This window comes from Fringilla coelebs (assembly GCF_963513975.1).
Source record: "Fringilla coelebs genome assembly, chromosome: 8".
Lineage (NCBI taxonomy): Eukaryota > Metazoa > Chordata > Aves > Passeriformes > Fringillidae > Fringilla > Fringilla coelebs.
The window spans coordinates 11,889,454-11,914,073 of record NC_140066.1 but is presented as its reverse complement, the minus strand read 5'-3'; the positions used below and the strand labels follow the sequence as shown (position 1 = coordinate 11,914,073).

Genomic DNA, 24,620 nt, shown 5'->3' with positions numbered 1-24,620 from the left:
ACGGGGTGGCAGCACTTCTCCAGCACAGATTTCTCAGAATGCTGGCTGAAAGCATGAAGTCCCTCTTGGGGGCCATACACAGGCAACCCTTGCGTTGGAGGATTAGCTTGTGGCCTACTGACAAGCAAAACTATCCCAGAGGACAAACGTGGTCTCACAACCTAAAAGTTACAAATGAAAATCTAGTACTTTTCCACTGAATTTCTATTAATCGCAAGGACTAAGGAGCAATCATACACGTATTAACAGGGAAATGCATATAACAATTTAAAAATCAAATCAAATTCAATTATGTTGGTAAACTAAATTCCCACAAGAGTAGAAGCAGCTGACTTGAGATGGACCGTTTTACAGCAGCATTAAAAAAAAACATAGAAAAAGATACACCTTTACATACAGGGTAGGAAAAAGCTTTTTATTCTATGATTGTTGTGTCATAGGAGAGCGCTTAAGTTTCAAAAACAGGGGTAATTGAAACGCGACAGTAACAGCACATATGCACTGAAGGTGATTTAAATATTACACATATGTTAACATCTTTTATAAAAGAGGCAAAGATACTGTTAGGTGCTATTCAGCCTTCTCCCATCAAAGCAGCCCCCAGATGTATGCATTGCTAACTCCAGTAAGGAAATTGGACCCCGGAATTTCCCATTGTCTAATCAGAAGCAACAGATCTGCTGATCCTTAGTCAGAGTTGGGAAAGTCATCTTCACCTTTGCCCATCAAAGGTTTGAGGTTCAGCTTTTGGTTTGAGTACCTGAGTCACACTTAGTCTGTATCCAAAGAACCAACAGAGCAGCAGTTAAAAGTAAACTGTATTTTGCTGTCTTATGCTGATTAAAAAAACAGACTCTGTCCATTATATCTTAGATAATGAAAGACACTGAGGGTTAAAAAAAATCAATTTCCAAGAAAATAACCTTTTCTTTCTTTCCTTTTAAAATCTAAAATTCCTTATGTTGAATATAAAGCTGTCGAATTTGATTTTCAGAAGCATCCTCATCATTAGTGGTCTTCCTTTCTGGTTTTAAAAGGTGACATGTCACTAATGTCAAAACACGAGTTTTTTAGGCACTTCCCACGAGAATTCCTGTCTTCCAAAGTGACCATAGCATGCAGTCTTCTGGTAAATGGGCTTTTTTAAATCCAGATCCCTGTGTGTATAACAAAAAGAAGGAAAAATTTTTCATATTGATATACTTCATGATGACTACTATTAAACGGAAAAGATGAAATAATCTTAAATTCCTTTGGTAAACCAAAAGACACCTTTTTCTCAGAGCAAAGTAACTTAAAGTTCTTGGAATGCAAAGGTTGTTTTATTTGATTTCCATATGTTATAGAAGGCCAAACCTTCAGTAACAGCTGAAGATTTTGCAAGAAATCATTTTTTGGATGCAACTACTGGGATATTTTCCTTTCTGTATGTTTCTTTACCTGACAATGACTCCAGGCCGAAGATCAAAGTTTTTGTGCACAATGTCCAGCAGCTCTTTCTCTGTTTTTTGGGAAGTTCCATAAGTGAACAGTGAAATAGACAGTGGATGAGCAACCCCAATGGCATAGGAAACCTGTGGGGAAAAAAGGTGCCTTAGTCAGCCAATAAACACAGCACCTTGGGGCAACACTGGGCAGCAGAAGAAAGCATTAATTTATGAATCATCTTATGAACACTAAGGCCTCTCCTTTACTTCTCATATTTGCACGATCTGTATTTGTAGAAAAAAGAAAACTTTGAAAATGCTGAGGCCTCTGGACTACTTTCTCCCTCATTCCCCAGTCACCCCATGCTCATTTCAATGACAGTGAGTGTCAGAGGGTTGAGGGCTCAACAAATATCCAGAAAAGGAGCCAACAAAATAGCCAATAAATAGCCAAAAAGCTAAATGCAAAGTTCCAGTTTCAAGAAGCCAACTGGTTATTAGTAACATTACAGTGGGCTTGAACCAAGCATCCAGTCTTCCTTTCTCCACAAAACTGTCACCAAGACCGCTTCCACTGCGGTGGCTCGTACCAGGGGCATTCAGAGACGATCTAAAAGGGGACCGTGGTTCTGAGAGAAGCAGCACCCTCAGCACAGCGTACCTGGACCAGAACCCGGCGGCAGAGCCCAGCTTTCACCAGGGACTTGGCCACCCAGCGGGCGGCGTAGGCGGCCGACCTGTCCACCTTGGTGTAGTCCTTGCCGGAGAAGGCGCCACCGCCGTGCGCGCCCCAGCCGCCGTAGGTGTCCACGATGATCTTCCTGCCCGTGACCCCGGCGTCACCCTGAGCCAGGGACAGAAGGGCTCCATGTTACATCCACATCACATCCACATCCCTGTCACATCCAGCTCAGACAAGGCTATGCGTGCCCTCAGAGCACTGCAGCAATGTGTAAGTTGGCCAACGAGCATCACTGGGGGTGGCTGAAGGAATGAACTTGTCTCACCAAGGTACAACACTGGCTCTAATTGTTCTTTAATTGTTCTCTTCTTGGTGAGATAAGCCCTTCAAGATAAGCCCTTCACAAATTTGTTTGGTTAATCCAGCCAACAGGCTTACACCCAGATAGCTACAGCATGCACTGCCTGTTTTAATTGTAAATATGGAAGCTTTGGTTTAGAAATTACCCACTAAGTATCCAAACCGATTATGGAATATTGCTGAAACACTACGTGCCATAAAGGAACTATGGAGAGATTTCACACTGTTTAAAATATGAAAAAAAAATAAATCCGGGCTTTCGTATCTTTTAGTCAAAATCACAAATTGTGTGAATATTAAATAGTAGATTCTTTTTTTATTTACAGTCAAAGGTATGTCAGTGATACCTTATAGATGGTCACGTGGACATTGGCACCCAGCACTGCCAGTGCAGTATCAGAGACACTCATATATGTACTAAAAGCTGCATTTCCATCCCCAAAATATTTATAGTCTAATTTGAACTGCACACAACGGGTATGGAGTACTAGGCAGCCATAGGTAATTGAGGAGAGGATTACTTCTTTCTAAGAACAGATACTTATAGATGATTATTCTAAAATAATCAATAAGGAAGCACAGATAATATTCTGGTTGCCTATAGCTATCTTGACAGGTCCTCACAAGTGCTTCATATTTTCATTTGATCTGGCTTAGCTGATCAGCACCAGACTAATTGTCTGACCCCTGCAACTTACTAAGCTTTCTAGTGTGAAAGAAAACATGTTCAAATTTTAAATTCTGCTGCCACCTGTGCAGGCAGATTTGAAATTCTTTGCCTCAGAACATCATGTCACTAAAATTCAACTACTGGAATGTTTGCACGGCAAACACAAGTGGGGAGTCAAGGTTTTTCTTAGAAAGACTGTGCATATACACAGAAGTAAACCTTTGGCACTGTTTGTTCCATTCTGCTAAGAAAGCACTGGGACATAAATCTGGATTTTAGATAGCTGAGCATGTATTAAAGGATTCTGTCCTTGGGTTTTTCTGCTGGTCTCAAACCTTAATTTTTGACAGTGCAGATAGTTGCAATGAGAACACCTTGCATGCCACCATGACTTGGCCGCTGAACTGAGTGAGAGGAAGAATAAATGGATATGTGAAAGACAAAAAAACCCATCTCTTGTTTCAAAGGTGCTAAACAAGTACAAATGCAGTTGTAAAGTGTGGGGAAGTCATGGTTGTGATGAGCAGCATGGTCTGTCCTCATCACACCAGCAGGTACTGCTGGTAGGGAAATGATGACAGCAGCAAACCTACTCATTTTGCCATAGCCAGAATTCAAGGTCCCATCACACTCAAAAACATAAAATGAAAATCCCAAGTGAAATATATGTATCTTCCTTAGATGAATTGAGCTGGAGGTAAGACAGCCTCCTGTAGCTAGCTTTGTTAAAAATAAAACTGAGTAACACTTGTCTGAGAAATAAGCAGAAAGCTAAAGCTGTTAAAGTCAAGAGGAGAAATAGTTGTTTCTGTGCTGCAATGCCATTGTAAATTGCACAAGTGATGATAGCAGTTGGAAGGTCATGGACACATAGGCAGATTGACCCATGCTGAGTAAACTTAGCCCAGGTTTAAACAGCTGTAAATGGACACTGTGACTTTTCTCAGTTTGTATGTGCAAACATATGCAACATAGCTCCTGCACAAGAGTAGCAAGGGATACCTGGCTGGCTTGTCACTATAGTACATTTAGAAATGGATGCAGTTCAGAACACTTTGAAAGATTTACATTTTTAATAGGTGCACTTCACTGCACGTGTAAAAATTTTCCTGTGTGTAGCCTTCTTTTTCTGTGTATCTATGACTGCTGCCTTGGTTCATTCACTCAAAGTTACAGCCCAAGTTTGACTCTCCTTTTGTGCATAGTCTAGGATGCCAATGATACACAAAATTACAGTGATACAACCCATTCAACTGAATAAAAATACTTTTTATTTTTTGAATCAATAATTATAATGATAAGTCTCAACATCTTCCTACCTGCTGCATGGCACTAATACAAAAAAGAGTGCCTTAGAAATAATTCTAGAAAATTCTGGAAAGGGAATGAATTTGTAAAACAAAGGGAAAACACTGTCTACTTGGATTTGTTTTAAAATTGAACCTAATTTCAGGAAGGAGCTTTGAAGTTTTGTTGTGATAGTTCTGAAGGCATCTGAAGACTAAAACATTCATAATGGTAAATTTGTTTTCAAAAACTAAATCTCAGAACTGCTGATCCTACAGAGAGTGGAAGTTCTTCCTGACTTTGGTGAGAACAGGATCAAATTATAAATCCCATCTCCTGCACTGCCTAAAAATAAAGGGAACATTCATTTTCTCTCCAGAAGAAAACTTATTTGGGCTGATTTTCAGGACAGATGAACACCTTCAGCTCTTACTGGTGTCAGACAGAATAGTGAGAGCCATGCAGATCTGAAAAGCAGGTTCACTGTGAGACAAGGAAAGTTTCTCTTGTCCATCTCTCTGTAAGAAGTCCTTCCCATGAGGAAGGACTGCAGGTCTCAGTGCTGGCCCCAGAGGGTTCTGTAAACCCAGAGCTGGGCTGTACACTCTACATGCAATGGAAGATTGGATGCAGACTCGCCTGCCTGCTCACAACACACATACAGTACCACCAGGCCCCCAAAGGTTACTTTGGCACAGGACACGTGAAGCCCTGGGCCCTTCTCTCGCATCCAGCTGCAGGAAAAGTCTCCCACTGGGCAGCTTGCTCCTCACCCTGGGACAGAGATGCCAAAACCTGAGCATTGAAGACACACATACGGTGAAAGGCAACCTCATAAGACCACCAAAATAATACAACGACTAAAGCATTACAAACCTGAGGCCCTCCAATAACAAAGCGTCCACTGGGCTGAAGGTGATAAACAGTTTTGTCATCCAAGTACTTGGCAGGGACAACGACCTGGATCACCCGTTCCTTCAGGGTCCTGCGCATGCTCTCCAGGGAAATGCCCTCGTCGTGCTGCACCGAGATGACGATGGTGTGGACGCGCACGGGGACCACTGCCCCGTTCTTCTGGGTGTACTGGACTGTCACCTGAGGGACACAGGGACAGCAGGAGTAAACAGCAGAGCTGCTGTGAGTGTGTCAGTGCCAATGAGTTAGTGTAAGTGTGTTAGTGGCACCCATCAAATGTCACCCGGGCTGTTCCGAAAGCAAAACTGCAGCGAAATGTCACCGCTGATGTTAGAGGGATCGCTGCTCACAGTGATGCCAAGGTATAAAAAATGAAGCCTATTTCCTGTTTCCTCATTGAATTTTTGCTGTGCTAAAGAAAAAAAATAAAGGAAAAAAGATAGAAAAATCCAACTCAATAAGGACAACTTGATTCTCAGTGAAATCACCCAAAATATGTCTTTCAGGTGCGGTTTCCTTCAAAACTGTCAAGCCTCAGAAATTTATGTTCTTAGTGCATCTTGGAAACGTCAGCCTGAACCCCTAGATACAAATAAATCCTTCGGATGTCACTTTTCCAACAAGCAGAAAGCACTTTAGTTCTGAAGGATTAAACATCCCTTCAGTGGCAGGTGGTGGAGTGCTCTGAGAAAAGCTAACCACTCTCCAACAGCCGAGGAGACAATGTCAGAAGCAGTGGAAAAGCTTTATCTGCTCCTTGCAGGTCATCCTGAGAGGCTGAAACACACCAACTGCTGTCTTCAAAAATACCCTCAGTATTTCTGGAAAGACAAGGTGCTGGTTTCCAGTGTTGTGGACAATCCCTGCAGGATTTACCTGTGTCTTAGAGTCGGGCCTCAGCCAAGGGAGTTCTCCACTGCGCCGCAGCTCTGCTAACCTGGCGTTCAGTTTGTGAGCAAGAATAATTGTTAGGGGCATGCATTCCTCTGTCTCATCTGTTGCATAGCCAAACATCAAACCCTACAGGAGAGAGAACATACTTCAATCACTGTTAGAGGCACCACAATCAAAGGCAATGAGATTTAATCTGAAGCAAAAAATCAGCAGAGTCCTCAGGTTTGCTTTCTACTGTTTCACATCACAGCGCAAGAAGCCAAAACTCAGATCAGGCTCCAACATGTTACAGTGTAATGAGAAGCAGACCATGTTCCTAGAATTTTTTCACTAGCCTGAAGGCTCACATGTTGGGCTAGAAACCTCAGTAAAAAATGAAGACATATCTGCAAAAAAAACACAATAGGTTCTTTCACAGAAAAAAAAAAAATCTGCTGGAGAAAATATTTCAGGACTATTCTGTCATGGGAAAGACGTTTTCAGTAGCCTGGAAATGTTCCAGAGGCTTTTATGTATGAATACAGACATACTTACTGCAGCTCACATCTGAAATTTCAGTGGAATGGGGTGTGAGCACTCTGTGAAGGACATACCCTTCAAACAGTTTAAGGCACCTGCCTCAGATTTTTCAATGCCACATGCTTAGAGTCACAGCTTCTACTGTTATATATTACATTCATGCTGTTATATTTTACTTTTATTATTCTGTCATGTTCCCTGCATCAGATTATCATTTGCTAAATAGAATTAGTAGCATTTTCTTTCTCCTCATCCAGTGTATGTTGGGAGGGGGGGGGGAAGGGAAAAAAAGACAGGACGACACTTGGATCAAATGGAAAGTGAGGCCATCAAAGTGTCAAAGAAAGTCAATCTCTTTTCAACTTATGTAGTATAATGTCCCCATGACAGCAGAAAATAATTTTAATTTAGTCCTCAAGGGACTTTTTAACAATATTAGCTTGGCTCCTGAACTCTGATACTTGCACTTACAGTTCTCAACAGCACTCATATAAACTAGATATTACTTCTAATGATAACTAGTAAATGCTGAATTAACTCATATGGCATCAGTCACATTATGCAGTTTTTCTGTTAGTATCTCTCTCTTGAGAACACACCATAAATGCTTACATGTGTTCTTTAGCTCAGAGACACTCAGTTTGGACAGCCTTAATTACATGGAGCACCTATTACAAGAGCTGCCTCTGGGAATAAGTGAGAATTAAATGTACTCTGGCATTTATTGTACTAATGCTGAGGGCAGGTGAAACATCACAATGTTTTGCTGCACAAAATCTCAACAGCTCTTTGAATGTGCAAAGATCCTTTGTTTATTCCATGTTACACGGCAGGTCTGAAGATGAATGGTCTGATGAAACTAAAGCTACACAACAAAAACATGAAATCCATAAACAAAAAATCTTTGCTGAGTTCTAAAGGGAACCTCCTCAGCCACTACAAACTGCCAGGGCTCTCCTGATTTGCCTGGAGTGCTAAAACAACACCAGAACAAAGCCTGCCCTGTGTTCGTAAAATTATGGGTTTTATTTTGGGGTAAAGGAAAGTGTGGAAATACTTTGACATGGGTTTTGACATAAAAAATAGGGCATTAAGATGGAGTAAACTTTTTTCCATTAAAACAGCTTTGGTGTTTTAGATGTGACTCTATGTCTACCTGATCTCCAGCACCAACATCCTCTTCGTTCCTGTGTAGATGAACACCTTGGGCAATATCAGGTGACTGCTGTTCCAGTGCCACTAAAACATTACAAGTCTTGTAGTCAAAGCCTATTAGGAAAAAATAATAGCAGCGAATTAACTTTTTCTATCACAATTAAGGAAAGTAACCTGGAACCAGAGGACAAAATTTTTATTCTGAAGGATACCACATTCAGAACTCAAAACCAAACTGCTATTCTTTTGTAAAATTTTTGTCAATATCACATTTGACACCTTTTGTAGGAAGAGGTGGGATATATAGGGTTGCCTTTCTTGCTTGTTACTGATTATTTTTTCTTGTACTGACTCCCTGTGCCAATCCAATTCAGAAGCTGAGTTTTTCAGTGACTGAAGACTCTGCTCTCTCCACATTATTTGTAATACATACAAAGTATTGACCGTACTTAAATACTCATGGGACTTTGCATGGACCACAAACAGAAAAACACCAGATTCAGGTCCCATAACTAATCTGGAAATGGGAATTTATATGGCTTTCCAAGACCAAAAGTAAGGTTTTAAAAAGAAATTGAAAGACTTACAGAAGATTGTGGCAAAATTTCCCACCTGTTCCTAGGTATATTAATAGTAACTTGCTTCTCTCCAAATCCAACCTTTCCTAGAACTGTAGCTACTGACAGCTGCTGACCAAACTCATGTTCAGCCAGTACAACATATATATACGTGTCCATATGCATATGATCCACTTGAATGCTCTTCACCCTCTTTTCAGTAGGCTATGTACAGAAGAAAACTATATTTCTCTACATAATTGTTTGGTTTAGGGTTCTTTTTTACTTCTAGAAATTGTTTTTTACTGGGTCACTGTGGGGAGACGGAATGTAAGAAAATAGTGCAGCAGATAATCTCACAGCTGAGGAGTTGCTACAGAACCAACTAATTACTAAAGATTAGAAACAGGCCCAGCTCTTAACAATGCATACCTGTATCCAATAAGGGCAAGTGCTACAAAAGAGCAGGTTGGCTAGCTGTGAGGAGAGCTGCTGCAGTTTGCTAGCTAGCTGTGAAGAGAGCTGCAGTTTGCTGGCTGAGCTGTGAAGCGAGATGGATATGTTGGCTGTGAGGAAGAGGAGTCAGATGACTGCTGCAAGGACCAGGGACAGGCAGCACATAGAGGAGCTGCGTTGAGAAGAAACTTCAAGGAGGTAGGAGGCCCTGGAGATATAACACCCCTTGTGCTATAACAACCCTAGAATTCGTGCTAAGGCGACAGGTCACCAAATCTCCCCTCGTCACTGTTGGCAGTTTGGATAAAAAGGAGATTTATGATCTCCTGGATTTGCCTCTGTGTTGTGGAAGCACTGCTGTTGTGTGGCAGTGCAGGCAACCTGTAGCTGAGCTGCTGTAATATTCTCCCATCACAACCTCCTGCAAATTTGATTGCAATCAAAGGACTGCAGTAAACAACTTGTAAACCAAAAGCTCTTAAAAGATACACTTCACTGTAACAGAATACTCGGAATATTTCTATTTGCATGTATAAACAGATACATGCAAATCAGAAAGGGAAATGTGTCTGGTCTGCAGTGCATTTTGTCTTTTTTATCATTTGTATATCTCACACCCTAGGTCAGGGCAACACACTGCTCAGTGCAAAAGGAGATATTCAGAGCTGACAAAGCACCCTGCAGTGACAATCACCTTTACACCTGGGAATTCTAAATGCTACAGCAGTACGAAAATACAATGGCACAATGAAATGAACTAGGTTTCTTCTCTCTCTTTTGCACCAAGGGGCAGCAACCAGCTTGCCAAATGAAAAACCAAGAGTCAAGTTCTTTCAAGTTCGGAGGAGTGGTAGGTTCTATGGTTCAAGTTGCAGTTAACTCTTGTGGCCAAATACCACAGTTCAAAGTATAGTCTGCCTACTCCAAATTCAGTTTTAACTAATAAAAGGTTTTTACCTACTGGGGTAAAGCCAGAAAATGTATGATGTAGCACCATGTAAGCAGCTTTCACACAGCACATTCATTTTGTATCAGGCTTCCTAAAGCCCCTGTATGGAAGTGGTGACAGACCTGTTTTGCAGTTGCCCATTGCTTGCCCTTCCACAATTTCATGAGTTTTTCCACCAACCTTTAGCAGAATCATCATAGCCAATGTGTCTAATTGCATCTCGGACCACTCGCTGGTAATCCACAATAGCATGAGAAGTGATCTCCCCACAGAGCAACACCATTCCTGTCTTGCATACTGTCTCTGAAAAGAGAGGTGAGAACAGGAGTACAGCAGCAGAATAAGCCAGCCACTAAGACAAATAACTGTGTTTGTGATGATGCTGATTTTGAGAGATCCATCGGATGTATACAGTGTAAATCCTTTCTATCCATATTTTTAGCATTGTAACTCCATCTATAAAAAAATTCTTTTTATATTCACCATCTGTCTGAAAGCAAGGAAAAAAACTAATATGTCCAATTTACAAATGGGAAAGTCATAACACTGAGCATGATTCAGTGATATGCAAACATGTTCCTTCCAGGACAATTCAGTCCACACACAAAATCAAGCTCCACTCTTCTACAGCCTGCTTGCTCTTCAGTCTTTACAAAAACTTTTACTGTTTCTTCTCATTTCTCCTTTTGAAAACTGAAATCCTTATGTCATTTTTTGAGAGTGAAACGAGCTAGGTCTTTGCAAACATCCTGAAAAAAGGAATGTGACAGTGTGATGACTTAAAGCAAACAACTCACCACAGGCAACCTTGGCGTTCGGGTCCTGTTTGAGATGGGCGTCTAGCACAGCATCGCTGATCTGATCACAGATTTTATCTGCAAGACATCAAAGCTGTGCTTCAAAACCACAGCACTCAATGCAGAACATGGACTGTTTGCATCACTTTTAGTAGGTATTTCAGAAAGGAATTCTTTATTGCTTATTACTGGCATATTTAAGGTAGCTAAATAGAAAGACACATTAAACATCCTTCCAGCAAACTCAGTAGACACAGTGAGGTATTTACCTACCAGTGTAAACTAACGAGAACTTTATCTGCAGTTTTCTGCACTTAGGTGTGAAACAAGTGTGTAATGCACAAAATAACCTGAGAGGTTAAGAGATTTTACTTGCAGCTTTCTCCTTCTCCAGCACCACCAGCTCTGCAAAGCAGTGATGCTCTAATGGAATGGGGATGTTTCACCTTCAGCTTCCATCGTCCCAACAGAAAGCTGCAATGTACCTGACCTACACTGGTGGTAAAGCCTGAGAAAGGGTTTAGAGTAATAGAGATAATGCACAGCTTAGTGGCGGGCTGGGTTTTAGGTCGATTTTTGTCACTGCTTCCTGCCATCTGGCAATGTCACCTCCTAACAGTCCCTGCAACCCACCTAAGGCAGCGCAGGGAATACATCCACAGCAGCAAAGAAGGGCTTACCAGCTGAAGTTTGTCTGAGGTAAACTTTTAGTCACATGCCAAATACAAAGGTTTCAGCTGAAGCTTTTCATAATAATATTTTATTTTTTCTTTGTTTCTTTTCTAATCTTTAAAACAAATATTGAATCTTAATCAAATAATCTAGCTAATCTAATGGACACAAAAGAGCAGCACCCATAGCAAGGTTTTCCACGTGAAAATGGAAAATATTCTTATATAATTTAATTTTATTGTTCTTTAAAAAAAGGTACAGTATTGCTTTTAGATTTTCACACAACAAGCTGTGTGGAAAAATTAATTAATCTCCTGCCTTGCTGTGTGCAACACAATCTGTTGGAAAGCAGTGTTTTGTAAGAGTCTGTCATTACAGGCTTTTAATACACTTAAGCTCAAGTCAAAACAAATTCTCACTTATTTTCATGAAGTAGGTGTACATTTAGCTAAGAGGGACAAATCAAGGACTGGAGAACTAATGAGATTCTGACACTCTTATCCCCCATATTCGCTCCCATCTCACGACTTCAACACAAAAAGAATGAACACAAAAGACAATTAGCAAAGGTAGGAACTTTCAGCCTTGCAAGAACTGTACATGGATTACTAAATTTGGGACAATTATTACCAAACAGGAATCAGACTTGCAATTTAATTAGATGTCCAACTGAACCTTGTTTAGCAAACCTGGGTACAAAGGTGGCAGGAGTGATTAAAATGTGTCTTTGCTTACTCTCTTCAAATTTTCCATTTTATAAGGAAATATATCTACATTTTCAAGCATAAAAGCAAGAAATATTGACAACAATATGCAATTTATTACCTGGGTGAGACAACAGAGCAACTGGGGTTAGGGTGGCTTTCTTGGTGCAGGTCCAATACCCAGCAGCACACTGTAGTGACTGGGACTGCTTTGTATCTGTTTTTCACCTCCCAGAGTTTCAATGAACAACCTCTATTGCTGTCCTTGCTCACATGAAGCATGTCTAACTTGAATTAGATGCCTCTGTCCCACATGCCTAGGCACTCATGGGAATGTTATATGCATTCTTGCCAAAACACTCAAGAAGGGTGTTAAGAAGCTGTGGGAAGGTTTAGGACAGAACGAGAAGAATGCCCTAAATCAGAAAAGTCTATCTTACAGGATGAAATCAATCAAACTCAACCTAGTTCTGAAAGACTGAAGGAAAGGCACCCTACCAGAGGAAACCCCCATAGGCACTGAGATCCTGGTCCCAAAGAATCTAAAACTACTGTGCTGAGAGAAAAGGGTTTTTTTCTGATGGGAAATAATGTAATTACAGTTGATAAATGAAAGTTAAAAAGAGACCGCTAAAGATTCAAAAAGGAAAATCTGAAAAGAGTGAGAGCCATGGAAACCATTCATCTAGAGGCATGCAGCATTCCTTATCCTTCAAATGTCTACATGAAAATAAAATTATCTTTTTAAAAGGTAGGAATGAAATTGAACTGCTATTTACTAGCTTGTTTGAAGAGCTCTTGCATGAAATATTATTATCTATGTATGAAGGTCAGATCAGATTATATTTTGGAGAAGAACCCTCCTGATCTTTAACATCTGTTAGGGTGAGACCCTAATAAACTAAAAAAACAGATTAGAATAATTTGATCTGCTATACTTGGAGCATACCTTTACATTAAAATAGTCTGAAGGAAATCAGTTTGATAATACATGTCATATCTGATTGTTGGTGCAACAACCAGCAGTTCTAGTGCAACTAGATCCAAATCCAGACACAGATATGTCTGTCAAGAGAGGAAAAAGAAATCCAGCTGGATGATTGGCTGATTAATGCATTAAAGTAAAGGCATGTCTATTAGTAAAGGTCTCTGGTGTAAAATAAAACCAGGCATTCTATTTTTAGCAAAGCTTATCAGGCTTTGTGCACCCTCCATTATGTTATTTAAATTTCTCATCTCAGCTGGCCCATTTCTCTTATTATCTGCTAAGTGTGAGAAGTTTGTCTATTTTTTTTTCCTTTTTATTTTCCCTTCTTTTTTAGAAACAGGGAAAGTATAATGGAACACCTCTGGTGAGACACTATAATCTTAAAAAAACCTATTTAATAGGTCAGAATTCAGTTCATGTCATGAATTACCATCCAGTAGAATGAATATTGCAAAAGGGGTATCTGAAATGACTGAGCAGGACAGTATTAGATAGCCATGACTCCCATCATGAAATCCAGTCATCCCACAGGCCCAGCCTTATGGCAGAGGTGCCACCAAGCCATGAAACAGCTCTTGCTAACCAGAGTCTGGGGAGGCTGATGAGAAACCCTAACCAAAATCCCAGTTGTAATACTGGGAAGTAAAGGAGGTGTTCAACAACAAAGCTGATCTCTGAAAATTAGAAGAAATATCACAGTTTTCCAGATAGTTAGATTTCGGTCTGTTGCATGAATCTAGAGTATGTAAGAGCCTAACAAAATTCTCAGAACCTTCACAGGAATTCACTTTCACAGGCTCACCACACCGAGGAAAAAAAAAACCCAAAACAATGAACAGCAGTAAAACCTGAAAATTTTATTCAAAAAGCTCCACAAAACACAACAAAGTGGTACAGCCAAACTTCTGACTTTGATGGTGTGGTAAATATAATAAACATTGAACATTTGAAATGGCAAGGTTGTTTTTCTTCAAAACCTGTAATCAACAGTTAAATTCAGTATTTTTATTGATATGTTACTTTTATCAACAGAAAAAAATTAAGCTAGAATGTGAATTTTTATATTCAAAGTATGGCAAACAGAGCAATTGTTAGTTTTCTGCTAAAAAGAAATTAAACAGGGAAGAAATGCAGATACTTCTCATAAGCAATTCATCAAAAAATCAGCTTTCCTACAAAAGAAAGAAGCCTAGAAAGGCTTCAAATACCGGCATTGTGCTGTACAATTTTCCTGTTTAAAAGAACCCTTGAGCAGTGCTAGTTGATAACTGCAGTGGTAATGCAATATTAGCAGTGTCCAAATGTCTTGTACAGCTGTTCTCCTTACTCAGTGCACAGTTTACTGAAGTATCATGCTTATCATTAAGTATATATAATCTTAGATATAAGACATGCTGAACAGATCTGCATTTTCTGGGGTTTTTTCCCCTTCATGATTTCTTTTCCCTGTGAATACCTACACGATAAACACATGCTTTTTATAGACTTGAAAACCTGAGGGTGCTTTTAGATGATGTTTGGTCTTTTATTTTTAAAGAGATTCCTTAGTACTTTCTGGAAATCTGAATGGAAGCCAGTTTGCAGCCAGTTCCACCTGAAGCCACACCAGACAGAGGAGGGAAGGACTCCTTGGTGGTTTGACATCTGTAGGACATTGTGGGGCACAGAAACACACAATGCTTTTCAAAGCACCGTGAAACTGTGCAGCATGACAGACACTACAGGATAAGGAAAATGGAGCAGTGACAAAATAGAGACCCAAAAAAAGAGTTATCTTTTTCATGCTTCTGTCTGTGCACCTTTATTATTATATTGAAAGGAAGAAGTCATGAGTAAGTCTTCTGAGAATTTGGAATTTACACCACTAAATGATTAAAGATCTGAAAGGAATTCCTAAATGTTATGTCCAGGGGATTTAGAAGAATCAGAGTGAGAAGATGGCACAAACAGTCTTCTGTCATGTCTTTGGGGAGCACAGGTGATACCTGTAGGTTAATTACTGACAGCTGTTACTTGCTTCTATGGAATCTGGACTCCTCAGTGACACCCAGCTCTGGGCATTGCACAGACACAAGGCAGCTTTCTGTATGCTCAAATAAATAACAAGGTAATTTCTCCTGCTTTGTGCATTAAGAAGGTTTCCATTAAAGCATTCAATACTCAGCTAATACAATCAGAACAATTCAAATTTCCACCAGACAAAGATCTGGTTCAGGATCTTTACTGCACATAATGCCCTCTAGCAAAATTATACTATCACATACGGAAGAGAAATAATCAAGAACACGCAAATTATCCATTTTGTATAAACAGAGGAAATCAAAACTCCCAATAAAATTCTATTGCTACAGATAACATCAGAAGCCCAACTGCAGCTTCAGGCACTGGGCTTCATTTTAAGAAATTGCCAAGATTGTCCTGGGTGATAAAATCCTAATGGCATGTCTACACCTCTTGTGCAAAACCACAGAGGGGAAAAGGGGGGCTTGGCCAGGATGTAAAGGTGATCAATTTGCTGTCAGGAGCCAGAGTTGTCACTGAGATGATTAAGATCCAATGCTGATGCTTAGGAAAAAGAATTTGCAGGACAACCCAGAGATACTGCCAGCCTGTCCTCCTTTGATCTGGAAAATCTCTATCTTCCCTTTGCCATAGGCACTGGGGGTTTCAGTACCCTAAGTGAAGACCTAGACTGTTTAAGAAAGCATCGCAGCCTTGAAAACACCCAGGTAAATTTCAGTTTCCACTCACTCTAAAATAAACATCCCAGGTTGGTACTTTGTATCTCACAGCACCCAGAGACCCAGCAAGCTCTGCAGGGCCAGAGAAGCTGCAGGGATATCCAAGTGCAACTCTGTTTCTCAAGGACCTGCCTAGGATTTCAGCCCAGGAGAAAAATAATATTCATGGGGCTTGAGAGAAAGGCACAATAGGGGGTTTGAAAATAAAGGAGGGAATGTGAATAAGAACGAAAAAATTGGCCAAATTCTAAAACAAGAACCAAGATAAAGAGAGAACTGGTAAAGGAAAGAAACCAAGGGACAAAGCTAAATCTGGGGTCTCAGATGAACTCTCTCTGCTCTGAGACTTGCCTATTTTTTCCCCAAAATGATTAAAAACCAATGATTAGAGTAGCATAACTTGTGACCAGCTGTCTTAGGAAATAACATCCCCCATGTAAAATTACCACACTGTACTATGGGATTTTTCCCACGAAACTCCATAGCACTACAGACACTGGATGTAAATGTATATAAATCTGACAGGAGACATAGGTTCCAAGGACAAAATGTGGCTGTCATTTTCTGACTGTGTTACATCAGAAAGAACCCCAACTGGTTTGACCTGATGTAGTTGCCTTCACATTGATGGAGAGGTACTCAATTGCATCAGCCACGGATTTGATCTGCAGCAATAAGTTATCTAGAAAAGTATCAAACTATAGACATAAAGTTCTCATTGCTGACCTTTTTATCCTGTGCTATAAAATCATCCTACCCATTTATAATTCACTCACATAACATGAATACAGACCTGAAAAGCCTTATTACAGCAAAAAGCACAGGCCACCAAATCAGCTTCTAAAACAAATACACTTTCCAGGACCTCAAATAGCCCATTGTCCCCTGGCCTCACTTGAGGGAACAGTTGCTGTTGACATAAGGTGTATGTTTATGGTGGATGAATATTTGTTTTCAATAAAATTGAACTAATCTCTGCTGACCATACATAAAGTTTAGCAAATAACTGTCCACTATTTGCTTAAGCAATTCCACGTATTGCATCAGATGATGGAAAGGGGTGAGAGGCGGGGGGCAAATTGGTGGCTTTGCCATGTACAGCTGCTGGGACCACTAAAAAAAGGCTCCAAGATAGGCTACTCAGGGATATTCCTGTCATGGCTGAGAGTCTTAGACCACTCCATATGTGCAGGACAGTTTCACAGGTCCCATAAAGATATGGAACTCGAGAAGCAAGCTATGCATTCTTACCCATATGTGAAACTTGAGCCTGTCAGAGATACAGTAGTGTCTCCACAGGAATAATGAAAGAAATTTAGATGAAAAGGAAGGAGCAGCACCCATAAACCTCACTGCCTTCCTCAGCTGAACACACACCCTCCAAAAGCACATAAACTCCTCTTGGAAGCACTCTAGTTATAGCAGTTCTACAGACTGTATGGACAAAGTCCAGGAGAAATAGTGTAGAAAAAGCACCCTGTTACAAATAACTTCTTTAGTAAGATTAACACCAGGTGAATTCTGCTTTAGGCTTTTAAATCACCTCAAATGAAAATATTACACTTTTTAGACTTTTACCAGAGCTGGCTTCTTACCTGGATGTCCTTCTCCCACGGACTCCGATGTGAACATGAAAGCCCCTTCATCATCAAGCGTGTAATCACATAAACCATCCACCGGCCCATTCATGGCTGTGATGCTGCTCCTGGTGGGTTATTAGAAACGGGGCTTGAAGAGCTCTACCTTCAGTGCCTTCTGTTCAAGAAGGCTCTTTAGCAGCAGGACTATTGCTCTCTTCACTTATCACCTCTCGGGCTAACTCGAATTTCAGTGTGTGAAAGCAGCATGTGCTTGCATCCGTGCCTGCATGCAAGGAGTATGCATGTGCCTGAAGTCTGTATCCCTACCTAGCCTGATCTGTCAGTCCCTGGGCTGCTCCTATATATGGAAAAGTGAAAGTGCCCAGATAATCATGTGAGGAAAATGGAAGAGCCCATTTCTTGGCAGGGGAGTTAGTTAACTTTAGGATACTTCACTAATTAACTCAGTTCTTGGAAACACTCTGAATCCAACCTGTGCAAGATTGGTTATCTTAGCAGCTCCACTGAGCATGAAGTAATGCAGGAGTGCTAGTGACAGTTCAGGTCAGCTGCTTTTCTCTTTGGCTCTCCCCTTATTCTGGGATCTATGGTGTACTTCCAACTCTGTGTTGTGGTTTTGCAGAGATAGATACAAAATGTGTAAACTCACGTCTTTCCTAATGAAGGACTAGAAGAAGGTTGCTCTGCATCATATAACTATACTTTCCTTTTACTTTTTCATCTCTAGAAAACTAGAATTCCCTTATGAATTGGGTTTTTTTTTTTATTTTCATTCATTTTTCGTGCACATCTGAGAGACGAAACATCTGATAAGATCTAGCACCACGCTGCTTCACAGTCTGCTACACAGAGCATACCCTTCAGCCTTTGCTTTTCTTTTCCCCTGTCCTTTCTTCTATTAATACAGGTCCATTTTAATTATATTTTTGTATCATATTCCCATACTATATTCCATAACCCTTATAAATACAATAACTGCCACATCTCAGAGCTCAGTGATCAGTTCTGCTGCAGAGAATTTCTTCTAGTCAAATGGCTCAGCTCTGGAAAATGCTGATGGTATGTTAGGTATGAAGGCAGAGGGTATTTGTGTCTTTAAGTGAGCATATAAAAAACAAGTAAACATACCCATGGGATAGATCCACAAAATGCCCACCACTACTGCACCATTATAAGTAGGTGTAATTTTCCTTATTTCCTTCACAGAAACCACTAAATTCTCAATCTCTGACCAAAGCACAGGCCTATGAAAAAAACTAATTCCTTACCACTCTTCAGTTTAAAAACTTCATTTACTTCAAACCCTTAGCCATTATCATTACTATTATTATTAATATTATTATTTAAAAATCCCCAAGATGATTCCTTGGATCAAATTTCTCACTGCTACATATTTATGTAAGAACTCATTAGAATTGTCACTTTCTGCCTACATTCCTGAAAACAATAACCAATGCCGGTGAATGTTCACCAGCAATCTGCTGCAGCATTGGCCTCTCTCCAATAATCATCAACATGGAATCGTTCATTTCAAATATTCTTCCTTGGTTTTCTATTGTACAGAAGTCATCTCATGGAATGATGAGCACTGGTTGCACTTAAAAAACTCCACAAATTCACACATCAGATACATATGAGGCACAGATTTCTCTGGAGTAAACTGTGGTCACCCCACTGACGTGAAGATACTATCCTGATACTAGCCTGAATAAATTACCTATTAACACCACACAGAAAAATGGAATTAGTAAAAAAAAAAACCCACAAATAAGATTAAAGAGTAACTAACCATATGAAACCTAGTTAATCATTAACATTCAAATCATTCTATTAACTTTTGACTTTTAAAGTAAAATAAAATCATTGATAAGCACTCATTCTTAAATCCAAATGTTTTCTTCTTCTTTATGGAGGCACCAAAAGACACAAGGGGAATGGATGAAACAAAAAACAATTTTGTGTGTATTAAGAGTTTTCTTTCTGATTCTACAATCATCCAAAAAAAGCTGACAAGTCTGATTATCATTAGCCTGTGAGTTCCACTCTCTCTTGCTTCTGGTTTTGCTTTTCCTTGGTTTTCAATGCCACTTAATGAGAGAAAATGTAGTTTGGGAATCAGCAGTCATGGTTTTAAGGTAGCACTTCAGAGAATGCAGGACTCACACAATTCTCTTAACACATGTAAAAATAAAAAACCCACACGCTCTCAAAATGCTGAAGAGCACAAGTATTGACATACATGAGGAATGAGTTTGCAGGACCATTGTATATTTTGCTTTCACATTTCTTTTTGCACTTGCTTCTGTGTAGTTAAATGCATTGGTCCTTGTGACCTTTGGAGGGTCACCCTTCAGTAAAAAGCCTCCCTGGTACTAGTACTCCAGAAATGTTGCCCAGCTGCATTTCTCATTAACTTGTGTAAAACCTCCAATTTGAGCTTCTCCTAGGTGTGCTTTTACTATCAAGAGCAATAGATTTGCTTCATGGCCATGAAGCACCTCAGCATGTTCTCTTCTAGGACATCTATGACCGATGCTAAAGCATTGTAGGATTATGTAATATTTAATTTGGCTTCTCTTCCCAGACAATTTGACTTTTTAAATATTTGTAAAAAGGTAAGATAGTGTTTTACCATTATGTCTTTTTGGCATAGCACTCCTGTCTATGAAAAGAAAAAAAAAAAAAGGATGACACTAAGAGAATGATTGATATCAGCATTTTTCTTTATTCCATTTTATTGATAATGACTCAGCACTCAATGTAACAGGATTCTAATTTTTCTATTTACTCCTAATTAATGCCTGTGGAAACAAATTTTTCACATGTTTACAAAAACTACATTAATACTAGTTTCATTTTTGCTGTTTACTATTAGTAATTTGTATTATACAAATAATGTGTTTTCAAGGAGTTACTGCAGTCCATCTTTTTTTTTCCTTTTGGAAATGAGCAATAAATTTTGCAAGCCTTGTGGAAATATCCTCTAGGGCTTGTTGGTTGGTTGGTGAAAAGCCTTGACTTAACCTGTACATTTAGGTTAGGGGGAGGTAGCTATTCTGGCTTGTTTTTAGAGTTAACACAAGGAAGATTTGTTAAGATGTGTTTATTTCCTTTGCATGAAGAATGACATACCTGATCAAAGCAATAGAGTTTGAACATGGGGAATTCAAAACTTGCTTCCCACCTGCTTCAAAACTCTTGCCTCTATCTAGTACTATCTGAAAATGAGAGTGGCTCAAGGCCTCCCAAACATGCAGGTGTAGCTTTCACTGGCCCATAAACATTCAGGGTAAAATAAATACTGCAGAGCAGAAAAAAAATGTTATGATTGTAGAAGGAAAGAAGGTAGTGTGTGCCTTGAGATGGGTATCTATCACCCGGCATTTATTCTTTCATCTCACCTTTCACCTTCTCCAGAGTGGACTATGGGACCTCCTGCACATGACCATGAGCAATTCAGCCCTTTCATTCTGGAGGGCTTTTATGACTTTTTGAGTAAATACCAATTCCAGTCAGAGCAACTTCTTGGTGTGCATTCTATGTGATTCACTCCACAGTATCTTCAGCTTCAGAGAGGTCCTCAGAGAGGTTGCATCTCCCAGCTGCCATCCCTGCCATTTCCTAAGAAGGGTTTCCAGGTTCTGCCATTACCAATATCAGAGAAAATAATTAATTTTGCTTCTCTCCCCTGTGCTTGTCTTTTTTGCATCTGTTTGACCTCAAATTCTGTATTCAAATACCTCACTAAATCACAATGCTTAAAGCTGGACAGTCTCTATTCCAACCTTCAGCTCAAAGCAGGACCAACTTGAACAGGTTGTTCATGGCCATGTTATAAAGTAATATGTGCCAGGCCTTTATACATGAAGTGGGAACTTTTAGTTTCTAAGGAAATAATTAAAGCTACACTGGAGCTAAATTGGGCTTTCATTAAATATATCTTGGTAGTGATTTCACTGGGAGCATTATTTCTTCAAAACTAGCAGAAATGAATATAAATTAATTTTCTATTTATTCACCTAATAAAAGTACTAGCAGTTCATGTCTCAATCCCAAGATAACAATAAAGTCTTTTTTCTAATAATTTTTCATAAATAACCCTTGTTGTACAGAAAATGGTGCAAAAATAGCTAGATTAGTTAAAGTTTTCCATTTGCTGATTGGTTACTATTGCTTCATTTAAACAGCATTAAACCATACTGGTACATAATTAGTTCTGCCTTTAGTCTTTAGCAGTTTTCCTGTTTAAGTTATAAGCTCTGTAGAGCAATGCACAAGCTTTTGTTTTTGTTACATGCTTATGTGAAGGCCTATTACAACAGAATCACAAGTTCTTTGTATCTTTCACAAATGATGAGAGGGTAGAAGGGAAAAAATAGAGCCCTGTTCCATACTCACCTCACACAATTAAAAGTTTCAGTTTGCAAATGTAGCAGTGTACAACATACATATTTAGCATTTTACTCATAAGCCACCATAGTAAATGTAGTAAATTCACCCACTCATTGTTAAAATTATGCCTTAGACAGGTATGGAAAAGTCTTCAATTAGAAATGATCTCCCTTAAACCTTACATAAAGCCATCTATGTATTTTACTGGATGTTTTTTCCAGCTGCTATGGTCAGTTTTTTGGCTAGGGAAAGACTATCATCTGACATGTAACAAAGCACAACCCTTAATTTCAATTGCACAGGGTGTGATCACACATGAGATCCACACGCAGCCACAGTTTCTTTCTGTGGGAGCAGTTAGGGCTCTTTGCTGAGAATGGCAGGTCTGATCACCTGCCCAGACTAAACCCCATTACAGCCATAGACCTTTATCTCAATGTGGCTAGAGAACTCAGCTGGCTTCCAGCAGCTTGGGCTCTGTATGATAGTCTGCTTTCCTGTGTCTCGTGACATTATCAGTGTAAACCATTAGGATTTCCTCAGTGCCTTAGGAAAGAGACTGATGCATTTAAACAGCTATTACCCAAGAGTTTTTGCTGCAGTGTTTCATAGATGTTTACAGTACAGGTGGTCTTTGGACTTTGAAACAAATATTGACTTTAGTACATGAAGTCAGGTTTCAGAAACCTATCTGCAAGAACAGTTGTGGAATTCATTAATTCTGGCTTCCTGACAAGGAACATTAGGTTAAATTCAGACACATATGACTTTTTCACCATACAATGCTAGAACATACTTTTCCATCATCTGGTATAAAACTGTAGTTACTTCTCTGGACCAAAACCCTTTACAAGTCTTCTGTATGTGAAACATACACTACACGTAGGGAAGTAGGGCATGTTTCCTACACTACTAGTGTATGTTTTCCTACTCTTCTATGCTTGCAATGAAAATATTTACATACTTGAATTGCTTGATACAGGCAAACATCTATTCAAACACTGAATACTAATCTAGTAAATAATGCATAGCATAATTTTACATGCATTTTGCATGATTGAAAATAACTACACAATGCTGTGAGCCCAAGAATTAGGCTTGTATGGCTATCAGGAGAAAAGATACTGCACACATCCAACATCCATTTTAGCCATGATTTCTATCCGTGGTTATTCACAGCCTTTTCAGAAATTTCTCACTGTCACTGCTACAGAGCTCAAATGCTCTGCTGGTGTTGTGAGGTCTGCAGGAAACTCTTAACTAAGTCAACTCACTGGTGACACCTTTCAGAAATCCTCCAACCTGCCCTTGCTACTACGGCTGATCCAGACTGGGAAGGTTGCCACCTAAGTAGCAATTTCACATACTTCACCCGGGCAAATATATTAGCAACCAGATAAGATTATTATCTTTTATCTATGTCTGAAAGATTTCACTGCAGTTAGTCATTTAGCAGTTTCAGATAAGCAGGTCTGAACTACAACAAAGCCAAAATTCTTTGATATCTGTCTAAACATCCATTAAGTAATGGATGAAGGGTATGTAGGATCACCTAACACAAGTATATAAACAGTACTATACAAAAATTCACGCAGCAATCAGAACACATCAATATTTTTAGATTCCAGTTAATAGAATATGGAATGGGAAATAGATCTCACAAAAAAATCTTCAGGCTTATAGACATAGTTGCCTTCTCAGAATTTCATTATGACACTCTTTTTCTTTCAAGTCCTTTACCCTGAAACAAACTAAAAAGCTCAAGAATTATGATGTTACAATCTTGCTTTGACTCATAGCAACAAGAACACTTGTAGCAATGAGAAATATCAGTACCTTGAATACCTGTTGTACTAGAACATGAAAAATTATTCAAATGAACAAAAAAAAGTCCCCCGAAAACCTCCTGAATATGATCAGTGTTTGCAATGTGAATTAAGACTATAAACTTCAAAATTTTATTCTTAAGGCTTAGATCAATAACTTTTTCATTTTGGCAATGGAGAGTATTGAAGTTATGTACAAATCTCAGTACTCCAGAAAATAAACCAGCCACACTAGACCGTCTCAAGGAAGAAGATAGTTTTAGTCCTTCAAAGGGAAACTGAAGCCTGCAGCTCTACTAGGCAGGGAAAGAGAAGGACAAACCTATTCTTTTTACCATCTTAAACCCTACCCTACATAGGTGTATAGACTCCCCACAGGTAACAGCTCATAGCTAAGCATGTGGAAGAGTGGGCCTTAGGGTATATCTCTATCTTTCTTCTCCTCCAATATTTTCTTACCCCTTGATTCTTCTTTTTTCCCCTCTTCCAGGTTTTCCTATTAATCAACTTAAGGAGCACCTAAATTTCCTACATTCATATCAATTACTTGATTTCTATGCAGAGGATTCTTTCCTGTTTCTTGACAGGAGGTTGACAGCTTATAGGTTTCCTGCTGCTGCTTCTTTTTTATGTCCACAATCTGTGTTGCTTGTAATTAAACACCAGTATTGCCTTTGGCCTCTCAACAGTTTGGTAAGTCAGCCAGAAAACAGAGATCGGAGCAGACCTGCCACAATCAAAACCTATAAACTACTCCTATTGACTCAGAAGAAAAAACACTCAACTCACACATATTAGAAGGTTTAGCCAGTGAAGTGAAGCATCTCATTTTCTGCTTTTGAAAATTGGTATTGAAATCAGCACCTAGCATAAGCCAACTCCTCTCAGGTACCCTATTTTCTGTGTTTTTTGAAATCTTGGCTAATGGGAAAACTATTGGTATGTTTATACTGCAGCTTAATTGTTAAATTCTTCCCAATTGCTATCAATGGCTTAGAATCCCAAGAGCAACAGTCAGGTTGTGGGTA

At 39.4% G+C, this 24,620-nt stretch overlaps 1 protein-coding gene across 1 annotated transcript; it reads right to left on the bottom strand.

The window, feature by feature from the left end:
- Positions 1–394: 394 nt before the first annotated feature.
- Positions 395–17,673, bottom strand: MAT1A (methionine adenosyltransferase 1A). Its single transcript, XM_084210527.1, has 9 exons — positions 17,369–17,673; positions 10,669–10,746; positions 10,052–10,174; positions 7,911–8,023; positions 6,218–6,361; positions 5,303–5,521; positions 2,089–2,271; positions 1,441–1,574; positions 395–1,157 (listed from the first exon to the last, which is right to left on the bottom strand). Exons 1-9 carry the CDS (start codon positions 17,460–17,462, stop codon positions 1,055–1,057), a joined length of 1,191 nt encoding a protein of 396 aa, XP_084066653.1. The 5' UTR covers positions 17,463–17,673; the 3' UTR covers positions 395–1,054.
- Positions 17,674–24,620: the final 6,947 nt, after the last annotated feature.